We start from the raw sequence: 23555 nt of genomic DNA, 5'->3' as shown, positions 1-23555 counted from the left end.
AATCAATGCCGCTCTTCCTTTTAAGCGTATCAATCATCAGCAAAAGTTTTCTGTCACTGTCGCTGGTCCATGTTTCGTATTTGCATTCGTTATTCTTGCCCAGCTCGTCTAAATGACAAATATAAATGTAAATATTTAAATCAGCAGCATGTGGCAAAACAGACATAAAACACACGTGAAGAAATATTTGGAGAAACTTACCCTTGTTCCGAATATAATTCATTTTATTGCTACATTGTATGGGCAGTCTGGTCCCAATGTACCGCGAAGCCTCTGTTCCGCGCATCCCCTTGTCCATGCAATATCTCAGCTTTTGCAGCTCACTGTTGGTCCACTGGTCAGAAAGCTCAATGTGACCGTGCTTGATCCAGCTGTGCTGTGCGCGTCCAGGAAATGTGCCCAACTCGCTGTCAATCCGCGCCCAGTCCTCCCCATGCTTGTTGACCAGCTGCTTCAGCTTAACCATATCACTCGCACCAAATACTATGAGTTTGAAAAATGCGAATAATCGGACACACATGCTCTTAATTACTTTGAGTGGTTTGTCTGGGAACTCGTTCTGTACTATTACTACCAGTGTTTTAGTATCGATAGAGTGACGGTGCTCCCATATGATGTCCTTAATCCACTGTTTCTCGGCATCGGTCCATTGCACGGCTTCCGTATTGTCGTCCTGCGGTGTGTCTTGTAGACGCAAATGTTTATGATACAATTTAGCCAAACCATGTTGTGGCAAAAAGTATGGATACATCAGGTAAATGTCCTTCCATCTCATGCCCTGAGCACGGTATCTGCCGAGATCATCAAGCAATTCTGCTGTTATGTGAGGGTGCTGCCAAAAATCGAATGCCTTGAAGCAAACAGAGTCATTGGTGTTCATGTACACGTCTGCTAAAACCCAGTCGCCAGTTGCCTTTTCGCCAAAGTGGTCTGCAACAAACTGAGTCAATATTTTGCGGTTATCGACAGTCCATCTGTGAGGGATGGGCATAGCGCGTGGCTGAATTGAAGACTGTGTCAAGTCAAACATCCGCAGGCAGTCAATGAGCGGCAAGCCAAACTCGGTGGCCAGCGCCTCCCAGTTGCACCGGGCAGTGGTTGCGTCAAAGAATCTGTTAGCCGCTGCCTCAGTAACCTGCTTCCTCAGCTCTAGTTTCTTTTGGACCTCAGCATCGGCTTGCACCAGGATCTGCTGGAGTCTGTCTGTGCCAAGGTGGTACTTGTTTGCCAGAATGTACCAGGGGATCGTCGAGTCTGTCGCCTGGATCTCGCGGATATGCTGTACAATCTCGCTCTTGCGCTCGGGCGTCAGTTCAATCGAGGGCACAGCGGCGTACTGCCTGACACTGGTGGCTAAGTGCTGGATATAAGACAATGACACCACGAGTGAGTGTTTGGGTGGTTTGGTAAAGAGGCGGGCAGTTGCTGGCAGCAGCGGCAATAGCAGCAGCGCGCGCATTGGCTTCGAATGACACACAGCCAGCATGAATTAGAAAAATAATAATAAAAATTGAATTGAGCTGCAAATTTAAAAAGAGAGAAAAGGGAAAAGAAAATCGAAAGAAGTGCACTGATAAAATGAAATTAGAAAAAAGGCAGTCGTGAAATCGTTGCTACTGCATCCTAAAAACATAATTTTGTGTTGATCGCCTCTGTACAAAAAATCATGTTTTTAAAAATCAACGTTTTTAGATTAAAGAAACTTTTAGATAACAATACAAAGCATTTAGAAACATTGGCAGATGCGTATACTACAAGTATATATTTATAAAGGCTAAACCAAGTGCTGTTAATCAGGATCAAAGTTATTCAAATGGCTGCTGTGAGCTGTGCTTATTTTGAGTGACTCGGTGACCAAATCATCAGGGGGGTCGATACCAGTGTATACAGCTGCAATGTGGTCACAACCTCTTCTTTGTGGTGCTTTACTTGCTTTTACTATTAAAGGCGCCGTCGTCAATTTGTAAAAATGCTCCGCCCTCCATTTTCCCAGCAGAGCTCGCCCGCGTCTGAGCTCTAATGTTGCTTGAAACAGAGCCGCCTAAATCGATATCGTACTCTTTCTCTCTCTGCAGGCCATCGTTGCAGAAAGTGCACATCCATTTGTCAAGATACTGTTGTCGATCAAACATGCACTTGAAATGAGGCTTCCGCATAATCTGCCACCACAACACGTTGGTCGCGACGTGGCTGAGTGACGTGTTTATAATGCGCAGGCAAACGTCTTGCTGATATTTAGGGCATACGTAGTTCATAATTGTCACGTATAGAAGGAAAGCATATATGATCACACACATAATCAGCATCTCACGGCTCTCGTTGAACGGGCTCTTGTTGCGAATTATCCAGTGGACGGCCACCATTATAATCACAGTAATCCACAGAAAAACAAGCAGGATCACCTGGTAGCCCAGGTTGTAGCAGCAGATATAGATTGTTGGAATGTATTTGGTTGTCGTAGATTGGTTGATAAGCTGAGAGCTAATTTCAACAATAATTGCGCACGGCAAACAAATAATATGTGTATTTTTATCTTATTTTTCAAAAGAATAATAAAATGTAAATGTAAATATTTTCTGTACACACCAACAGCTATTTAAAAAGGAATACATTTTAAAATAAACTAAATTTGTTTGTGTATAAAATATTTTTTTGTTGGGTGTTATTTATATCGTGTTGAACATGGTTTATTTTTTTTGGAGTAAAACATTGAAAAGGAGTAGTTTAAAAAACAACTAATGGCAGTATCATTTGTTGACAATATAGTGCAAAAAATAAAAGCTTGGGGGATATAAAAGGCAAGGGTTTTGGGCAAATTGCGATAGATAGTTTATCAACATCAACATCGATATCAGCACAAGCAATTTTCGAATTAAAAAACAAATAATTTACAATGGCTTCCTATAACTACGGTATCAAATATGAAACTACCAAAGGCCAACATTATTTGACATTCACGGAAGATACAATAGCCAAGGATTTGTATGACTTTTTTATTGTGCTTGCTGAAAGTAAAAAGCTAGATCACGTCACCAAAGACATTTATTATCCAAGCAAAACAAGTAATACAATGGAGATATTGGGCAAACAAGAGCAACATTCCTTTTTGCACATTGCTAAAGAAAGCGGTATGTTGAGGGTTACTTATCACAACAAACCAGAATCAAAAATATTATATAGAAGCGTGATTCCCGTTGCCAAATTATCATGGCTGTAGACAGCCTGCCAAATTAGAGTTTTTTTTTGTTTAAAATTTTAATTTTTTTTAAAAAAAATATATACACAAACCAAAAGTTAAAATATGGAGGGGGTTCGGGATTCGATTAGCGTATTTTCGTGGGTGCGTGTGAGCTCTGCTGTTGAAATCAGTTAAAAAATTTTGATCTGCAGTGGCCGCAGAAAAAAGAGCCGCTTTACTATTTTTTTCTTCTCTTTTTTTCCTTGTCACTTTCCAAACAAAAAAAGCGAATTGAAAATAGGATTTTATTAAAAATTGTAGTGTTAAATTTATCATTCTTTGTCTACTAAATTATATATATATATTTTCTGTCTTTCTGTTTAAATAATATAAAAAAGTTTAGAGCAGAATTACATCAGGTTCTTTATTTCTATTGCACAAGGTACAACGACGGACAACAAGCTGAATTCAAAGCGCTCAACATTGGTGTAAATCAAACTAGTACTGAGGCTAACACTAACGCTAAAACTAATATTTTTATTTTCACAAGCAAAAAGTAGACATACGCGAGGGAGAAGCAACTATACACTTGCACACACATACACACAAACAAAAGCATATCTTTTTTTTTTTTTTACAATGAGCTCGACGGAGGAGACAGACAAGGAGTTTTCATGGAAGGCATTCTTGGAGAGGACTTCAGACAAAATCACTGCACCCGGGATCAACAAGCGACGCTCACTGATCGAGATGGGGCTTTTGCCGGCACTCAAGGCGCACGCACTGGAGGATCGCGAAGTAGTGCAGGTTCTGGTGATGCTTAAGGCCACGATCAACCTGTATGAGGACAAGGCGTCCCGCACACTGGTTCTCTCAGTGCTGCGGCAGCTAGCAGAAGCCAAGGGCGCGGTGTTTGTCAAGGCCACTGCGGTTGTCATGGATGCTGTTGTCGAGAGCATGCAGGCCAAGACGATCGTGCATCCCGATGCGATCCCGACGGCAGTGGCCCCGCGCTTTGTGGTGCTCTCGTGGATCAACGTGGCTTTGGCAGCCAGGGCCGAGCTGGCAGACGACGCGCCATTGGAGGGGGATGCGGCGTGGCGGCGGCTGGTTGAGCTCGCGGCAAGGCTGCTCTGGGGCATAGCGCCGGCGCGCAGCAACATGCGGTGCACCAAGCAGAACTCGCTGGCGAACAGCGCGCGCCACGATGTCTGGCGCACTTTGCGCGCGCACCCGCGGCTGATCGCGCCAATGGTCCAGGTCCTCGCGGCAGAGCGCAGCGAGTGGGCAGCGGTGCTCCTGGGCAACGTCATCTCGGTGGCGGCTCGGCTCGGCGGTGATGCCAAGGCGGCGGTCGAGGCGGCCAAGCCGGCGGTCACGGCGTTCATCGACGCGGTGCTGATTGGCGCCAAGGCACCGGTGTCGTTCTCGAGCGTCGGCGATCTCGGCGACTATGTGCGCGTCTTTGTTGGGCCCGAGTTCGAAGCGGCATTCGGCGCGTCGATCGCGCGCATGCTGCTGCGGTCGCCCGAGGCCGTGCTGCCGACCAGCCTGGGGCTCCTGCGGGCGCTCTGCGGCGGCGCGCAGACACCGCCGCCAGCGGTGGCGGCCATCAGCCGCAGCGTCTTTGCCGACCAGCTGGCATCCAACCTGCTGCGCAGCACCAACGCCAGCGTGCGCGGCGCGGCAGCCGATCTCTTTGCGTTCCTCGCAGAGGCGCCCGCATCGGCCAAGGACGCCAAGGATGCGGCGGCCGTGGCGACGGCGGCGCTGGTGGGCGGGCGCTTCACGCAGCCGGAGCACCGCGTGGCGCTGTACGCGCTGCTCGGCGCCGTGCGCGGCGGCCCGGGCAACGGCTGGGCATCGGCCGCGGCGCTGGTGGCGCCGCTGCTCAAGATGGCGGCCAAGGAGACGCTGGAGCTGCCGGTGGCGGCGCTGATGGCGGCGCTCGGCAGGCTGTTCGGCGTGCTTGTCGCGCACCTGGCGGCAGCGCCAGGCGAGGGCCAGGACGAGAGCGCAGCTGCCGTGGCGCTGTTTGCCGACGCCGCGCGCAAGGGCCTGGCGCTGCCCGACCGCCAGGCGCCGCTGCGGCTCGCGTGGGCCGCCGAGGCCGTCGGCGAGCCGCTGTGGCAGGCCGGGGCGGCGGCGCTGGCGGCGCTGCCGCAGGGCGTGCGCGAGGCGAGCATAGCGCCGCTGGTGGCGGCGCTGGCCGCGGCGGCCGAGAAGGCGGCGGCCGCGCCCCTGGCCGGGCCGACGCTCGACGGGCTGGTGGGCGTGGCGCTGCTGGCAGCACCCGGCGCGGCCGGCGACCGGCTGGCAGCGCTCGTCACGGCGTCCGACAAGTCGCCGGTGCTGTGGGACAAGGCTTTCCACCGCTGCGCGGCGCCGCGCGAGTGCGCGTGGCTGCTGCGCGCCGCCCAGGCGCTGTTTGTGCGTGGGAGCCGCGACGCGCGGCTGGCGGCGCTGGTCGCCTGGGCGCACTCGGTGCGTGGCGCGCGCGAGCCGCTGCGTGCGGCGGTGGCGGCGATGGCGGCCGTCGACGCGCTGGCGCTGTGGCGGCTGGCCGAGCGCGCGCTGCTGGACGCGATGGCCGACGGCGCCGCGCCCGGCGGCGCGCTGGCGTGGGGCGACGTGCTGACGGCGATCGCCGACGGCTGCGGCGCCGGCGGCGCCGACAAGGAGCGCCTGCTGGTCGCCGTGGCGCTGGCCGCGCACCACCCGGCGTGCGCGCGGCCCGGGCTGTGGATTGCGCTGGCGCAGCGGCTGCGCGTCGACCCGCGCGCGCTGAGCGACGCGCACGCCGAGCGGCTGCTGCAGGCCGTGCAGGCGGGCATGCGCGGCGCGGCTGCGGAGTTCGCCGCCGCAGAGGCGCTCGCGCGCACGCTCGTGCTTGTCGGCGGCTCGCGCGCGGCGCGGCTGGTCGTGCAGCTGGCGCGCGCCGACGTCAGCCCAGCCGCGCTGGCGGCGGTCTCGGCCGACGACGTGGCCGTGTGGCGCACGGCGCCCGGCGCGCTGCACGCCGACCCGCTGGCCGCCAAGGACCGCGCGCCGGCGGCGCCGCGCAACGTGCGCGGGCAGACGTCCGACGACGCGTGGGCCGCGCAGGTCAGGCTCGACCTCGAGCGCAAGCGCAGCGGCGGGCTGTCGCGCGACGACCAGGCGCTGGTCGACGCGCAGCTCGCGGCCGAGGCCGCCACGCGCGCGCGCGTCGAGGCCACGCGCTGCGCGCTGGTGCGCGCGCTGGCGCTGGTGCGCGCCGTCGTCGGCGGCAGCGCGGCCGCCGGCGCGGCCTGCATGCGCGACCTGATCGACGTCGCCGGCCGCGCCATGGTGCCGCGCACGGCCGACCTGGCCGGCGCCGAGCTGCTGCAGGCGCTGGCGGCCGTCGCCGCATGCGCTGAGGGCGTCGAGCCGCCGCTGCGCATGCCGCTGGCCACGGCACTGCTGCGCGCGCGCGGGCTGGGCGCCGCCGTGCCGGCCGCGTGGGCGCAGGAGTCGCTCGAGGACCTGGCCACGCGCGTGTACTTCCGGCTGCGCGTCGCCTGCGAGGCCGCGCCGCTGCCGGCCGCCGGGCTGTGCTTCGTGCTGCCGTTCATGCAGGCGACGGTCGACGCCGGCGGCTGGGGCCGCACCATCCGCCGCGGCGTCGAGGAGCACGACGAGTACGCGCAGATGGACCACGCGGCCGAGCAGCTGACGATGGTCGTCGACCTGGTGCGGTTCCACGCGCACCTGGCGGCCGACGCGTCCATGCCGCGCACGGCCGTCGTCGAGCTGCTGGTGCAGCTGATGGCCGCGCACGCGCAGCTGCTGGCGCCGGCCGCCGACGCGCTGCGGCGCGTGGCCGAGGCCATGGAGGGCAGCGACGGCGCGGCCGAGCGCGACGCGCTGCTGCGCGGGCTGCTGCAGCCCGACCGCGCCGTGCGCGCCGCGTGCCTGGCCGCGCTGGACTACGCCGACCTGACCGACCGCGACCACGCGCCCGAGCTGTGGGTGTGCGTCGGCGGCGAGGGCAGCGGCGCGCCGCAGCTCGAGGACAGCGCGCGGGCCGCGCGCGCGCTGTGGGAGGAGAACGGGCTTGAGGCGTCGTCCGCGCTGGTGGGCGCCGTCGTGCCGCTGCTGGCCAGCGCCGCGCCCGAGGTGCGCGCCTGCGCCGCGCGCGCCGTCGCGCTGGCCATGCCGGCCATCGCCGCGCTGGGCGCCGAGGATGCCGCCGCGGCCGTCGACGCGGCGCTGGACGCGCTGCTGCGCGCGTACCGCGCCTGGTACGTGTCGCTGGAGCCCGAGCTCGACGCCTTCGGGCTGGTCGTGCCCGGCACGCAGAACCGCCGCGACGTGGCCGACGCGCGCGAGGCCGTCGCCGAGGCGCTGCTGCACCTGGCGCCGCACCTGGCCACGTCGGCGCAGGTGCAGCGGCTGGTGCGCTTTCTGGTGCACGAGCGCGTGCTGGGCGAGCGCGCCGAGCCCGTGCGCGCGCGCATGCTGGCCGCCGGCGCGCGCGCCGTGGCCGACCACGGCGGCCGCTGGGCCGGCGACCTGATGCCGATCCTCGAGCGCTTCCTCGAGGAGCCCGACGAGGGCACGGCCGCGTACGACTGCATCCGCGAGGGCGTCGTCGTGCTGCTCGGCCGCCTGGCGCAGCACCTGCCCGCGGGCGACGACGCGCGCGTCGACGCCGCCGTCGGCCGCCTGGTGGCCGCGCTGGCCACGCCCGCCGAGTCCGTGCAGCGCGCCGTCAGCGAGTGCCTGCCGCCGCTGGCCAAGCGGCTCGGCGCCGCCAGGCAGGCGGCCGTTGTCGAGGAGCTGCTCGAGGCGCGCACGCTGGGCGGCGCGCGCTACGCCGAGCGGCGCGGCGGCGCGTACGGGCTGGCCGGCGTCGTCAAGGGCCTGGGCCTGGCCGCGCTCAAGCGCTTCGCCGTCGTCGACCGCCTGCGCGCCGCCTGCGAGGACAAGAAGGAGCCGCTGCGGCGCCAGGGCGCGCTGCTCGCCTTCGAGACCATGTCGGCCGCGCTCGGCCGGCTGTTCGAGCCGTACGTCATCCAGTTCGTGCCGACGCTGCTTGTGCTGTTCGGCGACCCGAGCCCCGATGTGCGCGACGCCGCGCTGGACACGGCGCGCGTCATCATGGCCAGCATTAGCGGCCACGGCGTCAAGCTGGTGCTGCCAGCCGCGCTGGCGGGCCTGGCCGACGACCAGTGGCGCACCAAGAAGGGCAGCGTGGAGATCCTCGGCGCCATGGCCTTCTGCGCGCCCAAGCAGCTGTCCCTGGCGCTGCCGGCCGTCGTGCCGCGCATCGTCACCGTGCTGGCCGACTCGCACCACCAGGTGGCCGCGGCCGCGCGCGCCGCGCTGCTGCGCTTCGGCGACGTCATCCACAACCCCGAGATCCAGGCGCTGGTGCCCACGCTGCTGGCGGCGCTCGACGACCCGGCGGCCAAGACCGACGGCGCGCTGCGCAGCCTGCTGCACACGGCCTTTGTGCACTACATCGACGCGCCGTCGCTGGCGCTGGTTGTGCCGATCCTCCAGCGCGGCATGCGCCAGCGCGCGGCCGCGACCAAGCGCAATGCCGCGCAGATCATGGGCGCCATGGCGACGCTGACCGAGCCCGCCGACCTGGCGCCATACCTGCCCGAGCTCGTGCCCCTGGTGCGCGGCGTCCTGGTCGATCCCGTGCCCGAGGCGCGCGCAACTGCCGCCAAGGCGCTTGGCTCGCTGGTGCAGCGGCTCGGCGAGGAGCGGTTCCCGAGCCTGGTGGCCGACCTCATTCGCGTGCTCAAGAGCGACGCCTCGGGCGTCGACCGCGCTGGCGCCGCGCAGGGCCTGTCCGAGGTGCTCGCCGGCGTCGGCATCGGGCGCCTCGAGTCCCTGCTGCCCGAGATTGTCGCCAACTGCACCAGCGCGCGCGCGCCCGTGCGCGAGGGCTTTGTCCTGCTGCTGATCTTTTTGCCGGCCACTTTCGGCGACGACTTCCGGCCGTTCCTGCCGCAGGTCGTGCCGCCGGTGCTCGCGGCGCTAGCCGACGAGGTCGAGCTCGTGCGCAGCGCCGCGCTGCGTGCCGGGCGCATTCTTGTGGCGTCGTTCGCGCAGGGCGACGGCGTCGAGCAGCTGCTGCCGGCGCTGCTCGACGCCATGCATAGCGCCGCCTGGCGCATCCGCCACTCGGCCGTCGAGCTCCTCGGCGAGCTGCTTCTGCGCGTCGCTGGCATCAGCGGCAAGCAGGCGGAGCGCGACCGCGAGGCTGCGCGCGCCCTGTTCTTCTCCAAGCAGAGCAGCGAGGAGGAGGGTGAGGCTGGGAGCGGCGCTGAGCTGGACGAGGAGGACGAGGACGAGGAGTCTGCCATCGACGATGCCGCGATTGCCAGCAACCTGCGCGAGATCTTGTCGCAGAAGCTTGGCGCTGACCGCTGCCACGCTGTTCTGGCCGCGCTCTATGTGACGCGCAGCGACATTTCGGCGTCTGTGCGGCAGATGTCCTTTACTGTGTGGAAGAGCCTGGTCAGCAACACGCCGCGTACCGTGCGCGAGTGTCTGCCCAAGATCATGGACATTGTGCTGGTCGGCCTGGCCTCCGAGTCCTACGACCGGCGCACGACTGCTGCGCGCACGCTGGGTGACCTCGTGCACAAGCTGGGCGAGGCCGTCATGTCGCGTGTCGTGCCTATTCTTGAGCGCGCGCTGGCCACGCCCGATGAGACATCCACCAGCAGCGATGCCGGCGGTATCCGCCACGGCGTCTTCATTGGCTTGTCGGAGATCCTGGCGTCTGCTGGTAAGATCTACATTGACATTTACGCCGATGCGATGATCCCATTGGTGCGCCGCGGACTGTGCGACGCCGACCCGATGGTGCGCGAGGCCGCAGCATCGGCGTTCAACGCGCTGCAGCAGACCGCCGGCCCGCGCGTTATCGACCTTATTGTGCCGCCTTTGCTCAACGACCTGCAGGACGGCGGGTCGCCGTTTGCCCTCGATGCCTTGCGCGAGCTCATGGCTGTGCGCGCCAACGTTGTATTCCCCGTGCTCATCCCGACGCTCACAAAGGTCCCCGTCTCGGCGTTTAACGCACGCGCACTGACCGCGCTCATCCAGGTGGCCGGCGCTAGCCTGAGCAAGCGCCTGCCGCTGATCCTGCGTGCGCTCTTCGACTCGATGCCTGCACACCACGGGGACGAGGCGGCGGCTGCGGCGCTGCACGAGACTGTGCGCATCATTGTGGCTGCGGCGGCGCAGGACGAGGATACGCTGGATTCGCTTATGCTTGAGTTCCACGAGTGCGTCAAGGTGCCCAAGAGCTGCCTTCTGGCGGAAGCGCCGGCGGTCGCGTCGAGAGTCGCTGAGGCGTGCTTTGGCATGGAGGCGATGTGCCAGGCGTTTGGTGCTGGCTCGGCCGGCCGCGGTCGCTCGGTGCTCGGCCCGCATGTGGCCGACTGGCTGCGCATTTTCATCGACCTCATGGGTACGGTGGGAAGCCCCAAGGTCGTACAGGCCAGTTGGAGCGCCCTGGATGCGCTGTGCAAGACTGTGCCCAAGGAGGACTTTGACGGATATGTTGGGCCTGTCAGCCGCGCGGTGCAGCATGTGACGGAGTCGCTGCCTGCCGGTCAGCGCACGCTGCCCGGCTTTGACCTGCCCAAGGGCCTTGGCCCGTTGCTGCCGATTTACGCCCAGGGCTTGTTGACTGGCTCCCCGGATACGAAGGAGCGCGCTGTTCGGGGAATGGCCCGGATGGTCAAGTTCACCGACCCCTCTGCCCTGCGGCTCTTTGCCACAGGCATCACCGGCCCGCTCATCCGCATAGTCGGTGACAGGCACCCGGCGACAGTCAAGGCCGCGATCCTGTCCACGCTCGGGCTCCTTCTGGCGCAGATCCCGGCTTTGATGCGGCCGTTCCTGCCGCAGCTGCAGCGCACTTTCGTGCGCGGTCTGACGGAGACCGACGATATTGTGCGCCAGCGCGCGGCTGTGGCACTTTCGGCGCTTATCCCGCTGCAGCCCCGCCTCGATCCCCTGGTATCCGAGCTCACCACCGGAATTCGCCAGACTGACGACCTTGGTATGAAGATGGCCATGGTTAAGGCCATCTGCGCACTTGTACGCGCTCCCAATGCCTCCTCCTCCCTCTCGCCCGCTAGCTTCCAGGCAATCGAGGATGCCGTATGTCGCACAGCAGATGCGTCCGCTGTGGTTGATTCCCGCTGGCTGACACTGCGCAGCCAAGCCTTTGGTGCTCTCTGCGCTGTCCTTCCGGAGGAATCTGCGGCCGTGAAACTGGTCACGCAGTACGCCATTTCCGCATCCAACGACTCTGCCGTAGAACAAGCAGTTAAGCTCGCATTCCTGTCTTCTGCAATCTCCGAGCGTCCTGAAATATTCACTACCGCTGGTGGTGATATATTGGCGAGCGTGGTGGCGAGTGTTGAGCGTGGGATGGAGTCTAGTGGGGATATTGACCAGGGTCTGGCGGCAATACAGGCGATTCAAGTAGCCAAGAACGCATTGCTCTGTGATACTCTTACGCCCAACGGCGAGTCACCTGCGGCACGGAGCCTGGTAGCTGCGCTTATTCGCACCGTTGATCCGCAGACCATGGGCTCATTTGATACCGACACCCAGCATGCCGCGATGCTTGCGCTGAAGACCTTGGCTAAACGCAGATTTGATATTATCCGACCCGTGCGCGATACCATTGTTCTGGTGGCGATTGCACATGTGAGGGATCGTGTTATTACGGTGAAGTTGGCGGCGGAGAGATGCTTGCTTTATGCTTTGAGGCTGGCAAAGCTTTCGGAGGAGGAAACCGGGGATGTTGCTGGATTGGAGGAGTTTGTACGGGATGTTGGTGAGGAGAAGGGGAGAGCGGTTGTGGATTATCATCGTAGGGTTTTGGCTAAATTGGCTGATTCCACTAGGGAACTGGACTATGTCAGTGATGTTGAGGCTATTGACAACACTGAGGAGTAAGTTGGATCATGGAGTAAACATTTTGTTGCTGTTGTGTTGTTGACTACTTTTACCTTTTCTTTTTGGTTATAATTTAATCATAAGTATTTTCTCTCTTTTCCTCTCTCTCACACATTATTTTTTTTGCTTTATTTCAACTTTTATTTGACTTTTCGAAAAGAAGAAAAAAAAAAAGAAAAAACGAAAGAGAATATAAAAAGAACAAAGGTGAGGTTTTTATACAAAAGAAAAAGGTTGATTTTTTTTTTGTACAAATAACAATGTGAACCCCCTTTTATTTTGAAATCTTTTTCTTTTAATTTTCTTTTTGCAATGTCCAAACTAAAAGAAATAAAGCAGACGAAAATAATTTTATATACAAACTAACCTTTTTAATAATAATTGGGCCTTTTTTTTGTGTATTCGCACACATACAAAAGTAAATACGCTGTCCAAAAAATAACAAATTATATATTTTTATTTCTATCAATATTTTTATTTACACGTATTTTATTTTCCATATTTCCTGTACTATATATATATATATAAAAACTCCCCTCTCCCTCGCGCCATATCTTTTTTATCTGTTATATTACGGAAGAATAGGGACAAAAAAAATGACCATCCTCGCATTTTTTAAAAAGCATCAGTCGCTTAAAAAACACGGAGTGAATGTTTTATTTGTTTTTATATTCGCTGCCATCATAATTATCTCCGTACTGAGCACTGTACTTCCATCGCGGAAATCCAAGCAAACAAACGAAGCCAACACCAACTCAGAAAGCGCCACCAACTTTAGTAGTATCGGTAGTAGCAGCGAGAAAAGTGTCGAAAAAAGTGGCGATTTGAGCTCCATATATGGTCCCACCGGTACAGCAGCCAGCATTATTGCCTCAAATAGCATCGGCAGTTCACTTAAATCCACCTATGTGCCCATTATTAGCACATCGCCAACGACCGAGGTCGTGAATGTCAATACTGGGCTGATAAACGCAAATACGTATCTTTCCACAACCGACTTTACGTCTGTTGCGCCCGCAGTAAACAGTAGTCCAAGCAACCTTGTGACTTTTACGGAAACTGCTACTATAATTTATTCCAACCCAAGCGATACTTCTTTAATTTCAAATAGCGGCGACGGAAACAATGTGTCCTTAGAAAACGCTGCAGACAATATTAACGTTGTTCCTCCACTGTGGGGTCTGACATACTCGCCCTACAACACTGACGGCACTTGCTCGGACTTTAACACAGTCGCTGACCAGTTGTTAAAAATTGCCACAGTCACCAGCAACATCCGGCTCTATTCGACAGATTGCTCGCAGCTGAGCAATGTCCTGGAGGCTGTTGCTAAAAACAATATAGCGCTGGGAGTCCACGTCGGTATCTGGGTCACTGATGGAGTGTCGCGCATGGAGTCGGACCTCGACCAGTTTGTGGTCGCGGCCAAACACTATGACTCGAGTCTCATCAAGGGCGTGTCCGTCGGTAACGAGGAAATATTCAAGGGCATGAGCGAGTCCACGCTTATAGAGTACATCAACCAGGTGCGCGCTCGTCTGCAGGCGGAGGGCATGAGTCATATCCCTGTGTACACTACCGAAACCGATGCGCACTTCAGCAAAGCTCTGGTTGCAGTCAGCGACATAATAGAAGTCAACCTCCAAGTTATTTTTGACAGCAGCTTTGCCAGCATCGATGCATCCGTTCAGTCAGCTATCCAGCGCGCGAACAATATTAAAAACAATATTGCTGGCAAGAAACCCGTGCGCATTGGTGAATGCGGTTGGTCGTCGGCCGGTAATACTGGCCCGTGCCCGCTTTCATTGGCGAATGAAGCGGAGTTTGCGCGAAAATTCAAGTGTAAGGCGGGGGCGGCCGGGTATGAGTATTTTTACTTTGAGGCGAAAAATGCAATGTGGAAACAGGGCGCGCCTGTTTCTGAGCAGAATTTTGGTATTTTTGACGCGTCGTTCGTTCCAAAGTTTGATTTCAGCGCTTTGAGTGTTTGCTGAGCTGACTTTAAAAAAATCGAATGTGTGGATGAGTGGGGGATGAATCCAAAAATAAAGTTTTGTTTTTATTTGTTATAATGACCATGCACAGATTTGATTCGCCCAAAATTTGTCGTTTTCATAGTTGTGTGGAAAAGGACGCGGGTATCCTCATGTATAAAAATATACTTATGCGTTTTCCTAAATAACTGCAAACGCAAAAAAAAAAATTATCAGCTGACGCTGACTGGTTCTATTTCAAATTTGGGTATGTAAACACAGCTTTATTAATTCATATACCCAACTTTTGGCTTGCAAACTGAGTTTTAATTATGCAAGATGGAAAAATTCAACCCCCCCCCACGAAATGTTGACTGCAACATGTTTATATGCTTAATACATAAATGAGACATCACAACCTTTTTCATTAATAAAAAGCAAAGAAAACTAGAAATAATATATGCGGAAAATAAAATTCTGAATCATGGTATATGAGTTCTTCTATAGACAAGCAAAAATATGTATTATATTAAAATTCTTTAATGCAAAAGTTGAGTAAAAAATACGGCTGGCAATAGACAAAAAAAGCAGGAATGTAAGTGTCACTCGTTGGCTGACTGTGTTGATTGACTTTAAACCAAGCTTTATTCGAGAATTCCAACATTTTAAAGACCTTCTTACTTATTCCCACCCTGAAAGGGGTTTTAATTTTATATAAAAGTAGCTTGTTTTTGGCGAGAGAAAGAATTGTTTTTTCTCTTTCCTTTATTATTAAAGTTTTACTCCCCCTAGCCTTAAAGTTGGAAATACCCACAAACAAGCACCACACGCACAACCAGCAGCAGCAGCAGCAGCAAGTTTTAACTGTAAAAAAATATGCATACCGGGGATGACGCACCGAATAAAAAAAGAAAAATCAGCGACAATGACGAACCCAATGAAACAACTGTGGGCGAGCCCGAACCCGAGTCCAAGGAAGAGGATTGAGAAATGTAGTTTTGTTTTGGGCTGACTCCCGTGCCTAATATACAGACTTATACAAAATACGTTTGAAGGGGTGCAGCGTGTTTATGCACTCATAAAAACCATTCCACACGATATGGACCTTGGCGTTGAGTGGTTTTCAGGTATGCAAATAATTGCTGTATATTACACATAAGCATGTCCATAAACGAAATAGATGCTTGAAAACGCATTAATGCTCAACTACACTACTACCTACCTTATTTATTACAATCACTCATTAAAGCTGGGGTATGAGAAACATGAAAATCAATGCATGTTGTAGCATAACAAGTATGCTTTGTCCTTTATTTCAGCATACACAATTAGCATTTATTTTACCCTGTTCTACCCACGTTTTGTTTTAATAAATCCGTTTATTCTTTAAAAAGTCTCAATTGGTTGAATTAGCAGGCATTGGCATTCGACAATACGAATAGAAAAAATAAAACCCACACGCACTACATCATGACTAGTCAATAATTACAGTGCATATTAATGCTCGAGATGATATTTATTGGGTGTACGTGAGAAGCGGAAATCGATTTAAACTAGAAAATACTAAGCACGTTGCATTACTAGCCGAGACTAGCATATTAATCCAAATGTGCGCTCAGTCAAGCTTATTTTACACGCGGCATCTATTATAAATTGGAGCTCTGCTTTTTTAATTTATATTATTTATAATTAAATTCCGGGGTTGTGTAGCAAAGGAGTGGCTGTTGTCAAACTGTCTTCTCTTAATTTTAATGTATTATTGTAAAGGTCGGCATTCCTTATTGTCACTCAACTCGCAAACCCCCCAAACAGACGCACCTGTTCAACTGGTTGGCTGGAAACACCCCCTTTGATAACATTACCCAGTGGGTCATGCAAAAGCACGGCAATAAGAATAAGCAAAGGGTTTACCTCAAACATAATGCAAGAATAATTAGCACCAAGTGAGCAACTGTCAGTCAGTCAGAAATTTCAATTTTATCTTACAGTCAATCAGACGACACCGTGTCTAAATTATCCGCCCTTGTCTCCTTCCACTGTCGAAATAAAAAGTATGAGCTTCTTGCTATTTTTCTTCAACTCAGCAGGGAAAAGAAATAAGACAACAAAGGCAAATAAATAAGGGTTGACTGCAAAAATTGTATTAGTAAATGACGCCTACGTTTTCTTTTTTAAATGCCCAATAAATAAAAAGCTTGCAGTCAACGCTTAAAGTCGGATGTTGGCATCCTCAGAAAGAATATTTTAAAAGAAGTTTCATCATAAGGGAGAAGACATTGTGTAAATGGGTGCTTTTTAGCGTGCCATTTTGGAAAATGTATACGTACATCGTGCCAAGAATAGGCAGTGCAAACCCCCCTCCCCCATGCTCGTTGACTGCGAGAATGAGCCTTTAACTGGAATAAAAGCAAAGCGTTCCACTTTGCTCGGTATTTTTATTTTTAATACTTGATTCCTGCAAGTATATAAAAGCCGTTTGTTGCCTGCTGCTCATTTTCTCATTTTCTTCTTTTTTTTCTTTTTCCCCTATTAATTTGTTTTATACCTTTTTGCATCCCTTTTTTGAATACTCATTTCAATATTGCTTGTTACAGGCTCGCAATAGTTCACTCGACACACGTTAACACAGCATCCAAGCTTGACAACTCATAACCTATTTTTCAAAATGTTCAACGCCGCCCCAAATAACAAAAAGAGAAAGTTTAATGATACTGAAGATAATGATGATGAGAATGATTAACCGCTTTATCCAAGACGCAACAGCAAGCCAGCGTTGGTAGTTACTTCCTGGCTGAATTAAAACAATAAGCCCTGTAGATGGTCGCCAGCCGTTTTGCAGAAATATTTCCTACCTAAACCTTCCCCATTCTATTCATTCTCAAGTTACAAGGCTATAGCTTTACTTTTCTAGAGTCAGAGCATCATTGGTCAAATCTCGTTTTCTATTGTTGCTTAGCACTTTAAATAAAATATATTATGTTTATAATTTGCTTAACGTAAAAAAAGACTTTTCAAGACACTGGTGTGTCCAACCTAGGTTTAAAGAGACTCGTGTTTTGGTATACATTCAATTGCACTGCTCTGTTTCATTAAAAACTCACACATACAAAGCGCATTACATAACTGGAAACAGTATAGTTGAAATAGTGTCTCACATATATTGAAGAAACTGGTATAGCATCAAATATTAGCACAATTCCGGATGCAAATATGCGAGTTATTCAGGTCAACCACATCACTCGGCACAAGCGACGCCAATTGTCTTGTTAATTTTTATTGTCGCCACAAATACCGAAGCAAATAATAAATCATGTATATGATTGTAGCTGAAGAAAAAAGAAACAGTGCAGAATGTAGCCGCATATGTTGAGAGTTGCCCAACGCACACATACTCGTTCACACGCTCATTCAAATTCAAATTCAAATTCACATCCACACTCACGCTCACATTCTGTGCGCGGCCGGGTATTTAATTTTTTCCAAGACATACCATTTGTGTATAACATATATATATGCATGTAAATATAGTAATACCAAAACCAGATGTGTCCGGTTGGGAAACGCAATTTGTGTAGTGAGGGAAATTAAAAAATTCAGTCCTTCATACATGTCGAGTGAATGAGAGTAAAAAAATATCAGCACAGTGTATGCTTGCGATTGGCCGGCTGTTCAAATTCAAGATATAGAGGAATGAAATTATGTGTGGAAGATTTGCGTCTTTGTCAGGCTTTATTTTTATATTTGAGCTTTTTATTCTCATTCTTATGATTTTCCTTTTGGCAAAAGGGAATACAAAAAAGAAGTGGAAATGCCAAATTGGAAGCAAACTTGCATGAACAGAATGGCGGCAATAGAAAGAAATACCAAAATATGGCGTTGACCATGCTTGTGTTGGTGTTTGTTGATGCTCCTGCTTTTTTTCACAATGAGCTGTTGATTTTTTCTTCTATTTTCGCTGTGATATGATGTGATGTGGATTTAATGACAAGTGGAAGAAATATAAAAGAGGCGATGTGCGGCGACGAAAGACCGTGGTCCTCATTTTTTCTATTTTTGAATATCACATCGTTTTTTCTTTTATTTTTTTGCAATCCTATTTCCCATTTTCTATTCCCCGCTTTTCCCCAAGCGCACCACCAGTTTGGCTTTCGTTGTCTTTTTCATTTTCGTGGATATAAAACATTAGACAAGCTCTAATATATCCATTTACCGGTTAACAAAAAACAACTCCCTTTTTATCTTCCAGCTACAGATTCGATTCGATTCAATCCAATCTAATCCACTTTATTCATCCGACCACTTTCTCTCTCACTCTCTCCACACACTTCCTCCACACCTTCCCGGTTCACTTTTATTTACTACCCTTAAACTCGATTCGCGACAACAATAAACATGCAGGCATTGTTTACTTCTTTTGTCGCCGCCGCGATGGCCAGCACCATCTTGGTCTCGGGAGCACCAATTGCGCAGGACATCGGTGACGCCATGGGCGTAGCTCAAAACAACGTTATCGATATTCAGTTCAACCCGGCGTACGTTGATTGGGACCAGGTTGACTGGACCAAGGTCGACTGGAACCAGGTCACTTGGGGCACTGCATCCACGAGGCAGGCTGTCAGCACCGAGGTTCCTGCGCCCACGACGGAGCCCGCTTTGGTAGCGGAGTCCCCTGTTGCTGAGCAACAGGCTGCTGCTCAGGCTATTGTTCCTGTTGCCCACGCTGCTCAGGCTGCAGTGGAGACTGTTGTAACCGAGGCGACTTTTACTACAGAGGAGTCCGGTACTACCACTGCTCCTATCGCTCCTATCGCTCCCATTGCGCATGCTGCCCAAGCCATTGTGCCCGAGCCCACCCTTACCCCCACCCCCGCCCCCACCAAGACGGAAGAGACGCCTGTGGCCCAGGAGACCACCTCTGAGGCTCCCGCCCCGACCACTGAAGTTGCTGCTGCTGCTGCTCCCATGGTAGTCGAGGCCCCTGTCTCGAGCGGTGGAAACTCGCTCTGGGGTCTGACATACTCCCCCTACAACACTGATGGATCCTGCCCCGACGTCGGCACAGTCGCTGATCAGCTCAAGAAGGTTGCCTCGGTCGCCAGCAACATCCGGCTTTACTCAACTGATTGCTCGCAGCTGAGCAGCGCCCTGGAGGCCATCGGCAGCAACAACATTCCTCTCAACGTCTACGCCGGCATCTGGGTCACTGATGGAGTGTCGCGCATGGAGTCAGACCTCGACCAGTTTGTGGCCGCAGCCAAGCAGTACGACTCAAGTCTCATCAAGGGCGTGTCGGTCGGTAACGAGGACATCTTCAAGGGCATGAGCGAGTCCACGCTTATTGGGTACATCAACCAGGTGCGCGCTCGTCTGCAGGCAGAGGGCATGGGCCATATTTCCGTGTACACTACCGAAACCGACGCGCACTTTAGTAAGGCCTTGGCGGCAGCCAGCGACGTCGTCCAGATCAACGTCTACTCTATCTTTGACGGACTTTACACGGACATCAGCGCATCTGTTGATTCAGTCATTCAGCGCGCAAACAATATCAGAAGTAACGTCTCCGGCGGCAAGCCTGTGCGTTTCGGCGAGTGTGGTTGGTCGTCGGCCGGTAATACTGGGCCGAGCCCTTTGAACTTGGCAAATGAAATTGCGTTTGCGCGTGGGTTCAAGTGCGCAGCGGCGGCGGCGGGCTTTGACTACTTCTACTTTGAGGCGAAGAACGCGCAGTGGAAGAAGGGCTTGGCAGCTTCGGAGCAGAACTTTGGCATTTTTGACGCGTCGTTTACTCCCAAGTTTGACTTTAACCTGCTGAACCTGTGCTAAGCATTGATGTCTTTTTTTCTAATTTGTGTGAATTTTTTAATTGTCTTTTTCAAACTTTATAAAAATTGTTTTGCGAATTTTTTTAGCTGCTTCCTTGACAATCAGTGACGTCCCCCCACAAGTCAGACGGACCATTGACAAGCGGGTCGACCGCGCGCACATTTTGCGGCCTGAGCTTTGAGAGCCATTTGAAGTTTCAATATACACTCCTACTTCGCATTTACAAGCTTTTCAACCTCAGCCTTCAGCATTCCACTCTCATAGCTTTTATTTTTCACTATAATGGACGCAGCAAACAAGTGCCTCCTGTTTGTAAATGGGCTGGACGCTGAAGTAACTGAGCAAACTCTGCACGCAGCGTTCATTCCCTTTGGCGAAATAACCCAAGTGACGCTGCCCCCAGACCCGTCCTCATCTAGCCGACACCGCGGCTTCGGCTTTGTGGAATTTGAAGACCCCGACGATGCACTCGCGGCAATCGACAACATGCACGATGCCGAGCTTTTCGGCCGCACCATCACCGTACGCAAGGCGCGCCCCGGAGCTCTGGGCAAATCCACCGTCGCAGTGGCGTTTGGTGATAACGCGATTACAAGGGATATACCCGAAGGCAAAACTGCTGGTGATGTAAGGGTGGTTGAGGATAATCCGCGGGTGTTTTTAGAGTTTGCTGTTGATGGGCGCCCCAGCGGCAAAGTTATTATTGAATTGAGGATGGATGTGGCGCCGCGGACTGCGAAGAATTTCAGCGCGTTGTGTGTGGGAGACAAAAGAGGGCTTGGATATAAGGGGTCGCGGGTGCACCGGATTATTCCTGGGTTTATGATTCAGGCCGGCGACTTTACCCGGGGCGACGGCACTGGTGGAAAGTCCATTTATGGCGAGACCTTTGATGATGAGAACTTTACGCTGGATCATGCGGCTCCGGGCACTTTGTCGATGGCCAATGCTGGACCGAATACCAATGGGTCACAGTTCTTCATTACGCTGGATAAGACGCCCTGGCTGGATGGCAAACATGTGGTGTTTGGCAGGGTCATACAGGGAATGGACATTGTGCGCATGGTCGAGGCGCTCGGAGACAAGAACGCGCCGTTGAAGCCGCAGAAGGAAATAACCATTTGCGATGCTGGCCTGGCATCTTAACAAAACAAAAAAAGCGTGTCAAATGTTTTTATTCTTCTGTTTGTCACTGTGCTTTTGTTTTGTTTATGTTTGGGAATAAAGTCTATTTTTAATTTGCAACCAAAATTTATGCCAAAATAAAACAAGCAGTCTTACTCCTCCGTCGGCTGATCCTGCTTGTCCTCCTTGTAGTCCTCAACGTTGATGTCGTTGAGGCCCAGCTCCTCGTTCTGGTCAAACGTGCGCTCGTAGACCTCGGTGGTCATGTTGGGGTCGACATCAGGTGCGTAGATGTTTTGGATGTACGAGTGCGCCATGGGATCGTCGACGGTGATATGCAACGGGAAGAGCTTGCCGTCAGCGGCACTCTCAAGCTTGTCCAAGAAGGACTTGAACTTATTCCTGCGCTCCTCCATAGCCGAGTCACCGTCGATGAACGGAATCCTGAGGTTCAACTCATCGTGCACCTGACGCAGCAGGCCCTCGATAGTGGTGAAGCGGCCGCCCAGGGTGCCAGCAACCATGTCGAGGTCAAGTTCGGGGATGCAGAACGAGCTGGTCTCTGACTTGAGAATATCCCGGGACAGGTCATCCTTGTCCTCGATGCGCAGCGTGATGCGCTTGCCCTTTTCGCTAATGGAACCACCGCACTTGACCTCGTTGGACTTGTACCCACACTGGTCACATGTTGTCGACATGATAATGACCTGTTGGAAGTGAGGGATGTCGACCATCTGCATGCGCGTGTCGCACGGCAGGTTGCAGCCGGAGCAGTTGGCCGGGAAGGTCAGAATCTCATTGCTCTCAGACGCCTCCTTGGCCACGCGCATGATAGTCTCTGCTGCCTTCATCTCCTCGCGCATGTTGAGCTGCGCCTTGGCCTGCTCGGCCATCTGGTCGGTATCCTCCGTGTCCGGGTTGATCATGCCCATCTGGATCATCTGCTCGCGCGTCCGCCGGTAGTAATGCACCTTGAGTTTCGGATCAGTGAGCGGCGCGCACAGGTTCTCCACGTACGAGTTGCCCGACGGGTCATCCAGGACCAGTGTGAATGCGCGCCCGGCCTCCTCCTCTTCGGGCAGCTCCAGCGCCCCCCGCATGCCTGCCAGCAGCTTCTCCACGGCCTCATAGACCTCCGGAATAATATCTTTGCGCTGCGCCTGGTCCATCTCCAAATCCTCCATGATGCGCGAAATAAGCCCCTCCACAGTGGTCATCATTGAGTTGGTTGCTGGCGGCGCCGAGAACTCCAGCTCCGGGATGGCCACCGACGACGTGCTGTTGCGCACAATCTGCCTGCTCAGATCCACCCTGGTGGTGCACCGGAGCTCGTACCGCTGGCCCTTCTCCTGGATGGACTCGCCGCTTTGCACCTCGTTGTTCTTGAATCCACAGTGCGGGCACTCAAAGGAGAGAATAATGATGGACTTGAAGTGCGGGATGCGAGTGAGCATGATCTTGGTTGAGCCGTTTTCTTCGCAGCGCATGCAGAGGCTTTCAATCTCCGTTGCCGAAACGTTGGAGTCCAGGTCTTGGAACATCTGCGTGCCGGCGTTCATTCTGGGAAGGGGTTCCTCCTCTGTCGACGTGGTGTTGGCCATGTTTGAATTAATGAATGATATAAAGCCTAGTTAAATGAAAAAATATATATATATATATGTAGGAAAAAAAGTGGTGTGAAATAGAAAAAAAAGAAATAAAAAAAGGTGAGCCAGTATGTGTCGAGCAAGTAGCTTGGCGGTTGGGCCAGTGTTTTTATTCCAATATTATAAAGAAAATACCCATCCTTCTTATGGATTCCAGCCGAATCCAAACCGACTAAAAAAAATTGGCTCTAATCCGAATTTAATCCGATTAATGGCTCTACCCACATAATCAACATGCATCGGTTTCACAGTTCGGATGACGATTCAGACCGCTTGGGTATCCATGCACTCTCGGGCACCCGCCGGGCCCATTCGGGAACCGCATCCGGACAAATCTGGATCCCGGCCATTACCCGCTTAATATGGTCGATATGTTCTGCCGACATGGGCTCGGCAACTTTGATCTCTAAAGGCTTTGACCTTGCGTCACTATCCCCAACAACAGCAGTGTCAGCAGTGACACCGGGCGGCGCATCAATCGGGGTTGTGGTGGGTGATTTCTGGCGAGCCAGCTCGTCTTCCATGCGCTTGTCCAGTGCGCACTCCAGATCCAGCGGAATGCGGTTCAGGCTGGGAATATGTACTGACATGTGACTGTGAGTTTCAATGGTGTCGGCGATGTCATCTTGGTTTTCGCTTTCGCTGTCTTCTTGGAGCGGCGCGTACTCATCCTCGGCCACAAACAGGCCCTCATCTTCGGTGTCACTTTCGGTGTCGCTAGGATCGATGCTCGCTTGAGGCGGATGTTTTTCCTCAATGGATTCTCTTTCTTGGTCGCCCATCGTCGGTTAAGGAAAAAAATTGAGTCTCTTTTAAAATGTGAGGATTTTTTTCAGCCAACCAAAA

At 53.2% G+C, this 23555-nt stretch overlaps 6 protein-coding genes across 6 annotated transcripts; 4 read left to right on the top strand and 2 right to left on the bottom strand.

Moving 5' to 3' along the window:
- The first annotated feature begins 6534 nt into the window (after positions 1-6534).
- BX661DRAFT_185103 (armadillo-type protein) lies at positions 6535-12323 on the top strand. The gene has a single exon (XM_051536693.1). The coding sequence runs from the start codon at positions 6602-6604 to the stop codon at positions 12140-12142; it is 5541 nt and encodes a 1846-aa protein (XP_051390399.1). The 5' UTR covers positions 6535-6601; the 3' UTR covers positions 12143-12323.
- Positions 12324-12738: 415 nt separating this feature from the next.
- Positions 12739-14136, top strand: BX661DRAFT_172204 (glycoside hydrolase superfamily; the record flags this gene model as incomplete). The annotated part of the gene is made up of 1 exon (XM_051533762.1): positions 12739-14136. One exon carries the CDS (start codon positions 12739-12741, stop codon positions 14134-14136), a length of 1398 nt encoding a protein of 465 aa, XP_051390398.1.
- Positions 14137-18991: 4855 nt separating this feature from the next.
- BX661DRAFT_185096 (glycoside hydrolase superfamily) lies at positions 18992-19972 on the top strand. The gene has a single exon (XM_051536692.1). It carries the CDS (start codon positions 19078-19080, stop codon positions 19936-19938), a length of 861 nt encoding a protein of 286 aa, XP_051390397.1. The 5' UTR covers positions 18992-19077; the 3' UTR covers positions 19939-19972.
- Positions 19973-21159, top strand: BX661DRAFT_185095 (cyclophilin). Its single transcript, XM_051536691.1, has one exon. The coding sequence runs from the start codon at positions 20221-20223 to the stop codon at positions 21082-21084; it is 864 nt and encodes a 287-aa protein (XP_051390396.1). The 5' UTR covers positions 19973-20220; the 3' UTR covers positions 21085-21159.
- BX661DRAFT_185094 (ZPR1 zinc-finger domain-containing protein) lies at positions 21160-22771 on the bottom strand. The gene has a single exon (XM_051536690.1). It carries the CDS (start codon positions 22662-22664, stop codon positions 21216-21218), a length of 1449 nt encoding a protein of 482 aa, XP_051390395.1. The 5' UTR covers positions 22665-22771; the 3' UTR covers positions 21160-21215.
- Positions 22772-23533, bottom strand: BX661DRAFT_185093 (uncharacterized protein). The gene has a single exon (XM_051536689.1). The coding sequence runs from the start codon at positions 23489-23491 to the stop codon at positions 22955-22957; it is 537 nt and encodes a 178-aa protein (XP_051390394.1). The 5' UTR covers positions 23492-23533; the 3' UTR covers positions 22772-22954.
- Positions 23534-23555: the final 22 nt, after the last annotated feature.

Source organism: Kickxella alabastrina, assembly GCF_025024165.1.
Source record: "Kickxella alabastrina strain RSA 675 chromosome Unknown BX661scaffold_17, whole genome shotgun sequence".
NCBI classification, from domain to species: Eukaryota; Fungi; Kickxellomycota; class Kickxellomycetes; order Kickxellales; family Kickxellaceae; genus Kickxella; species Kickxella alabastrina.
Note: the sequence above shows the minus strand (reverse complement) of the source record. Positions and strands in the feature narration are given on the sequence as shown.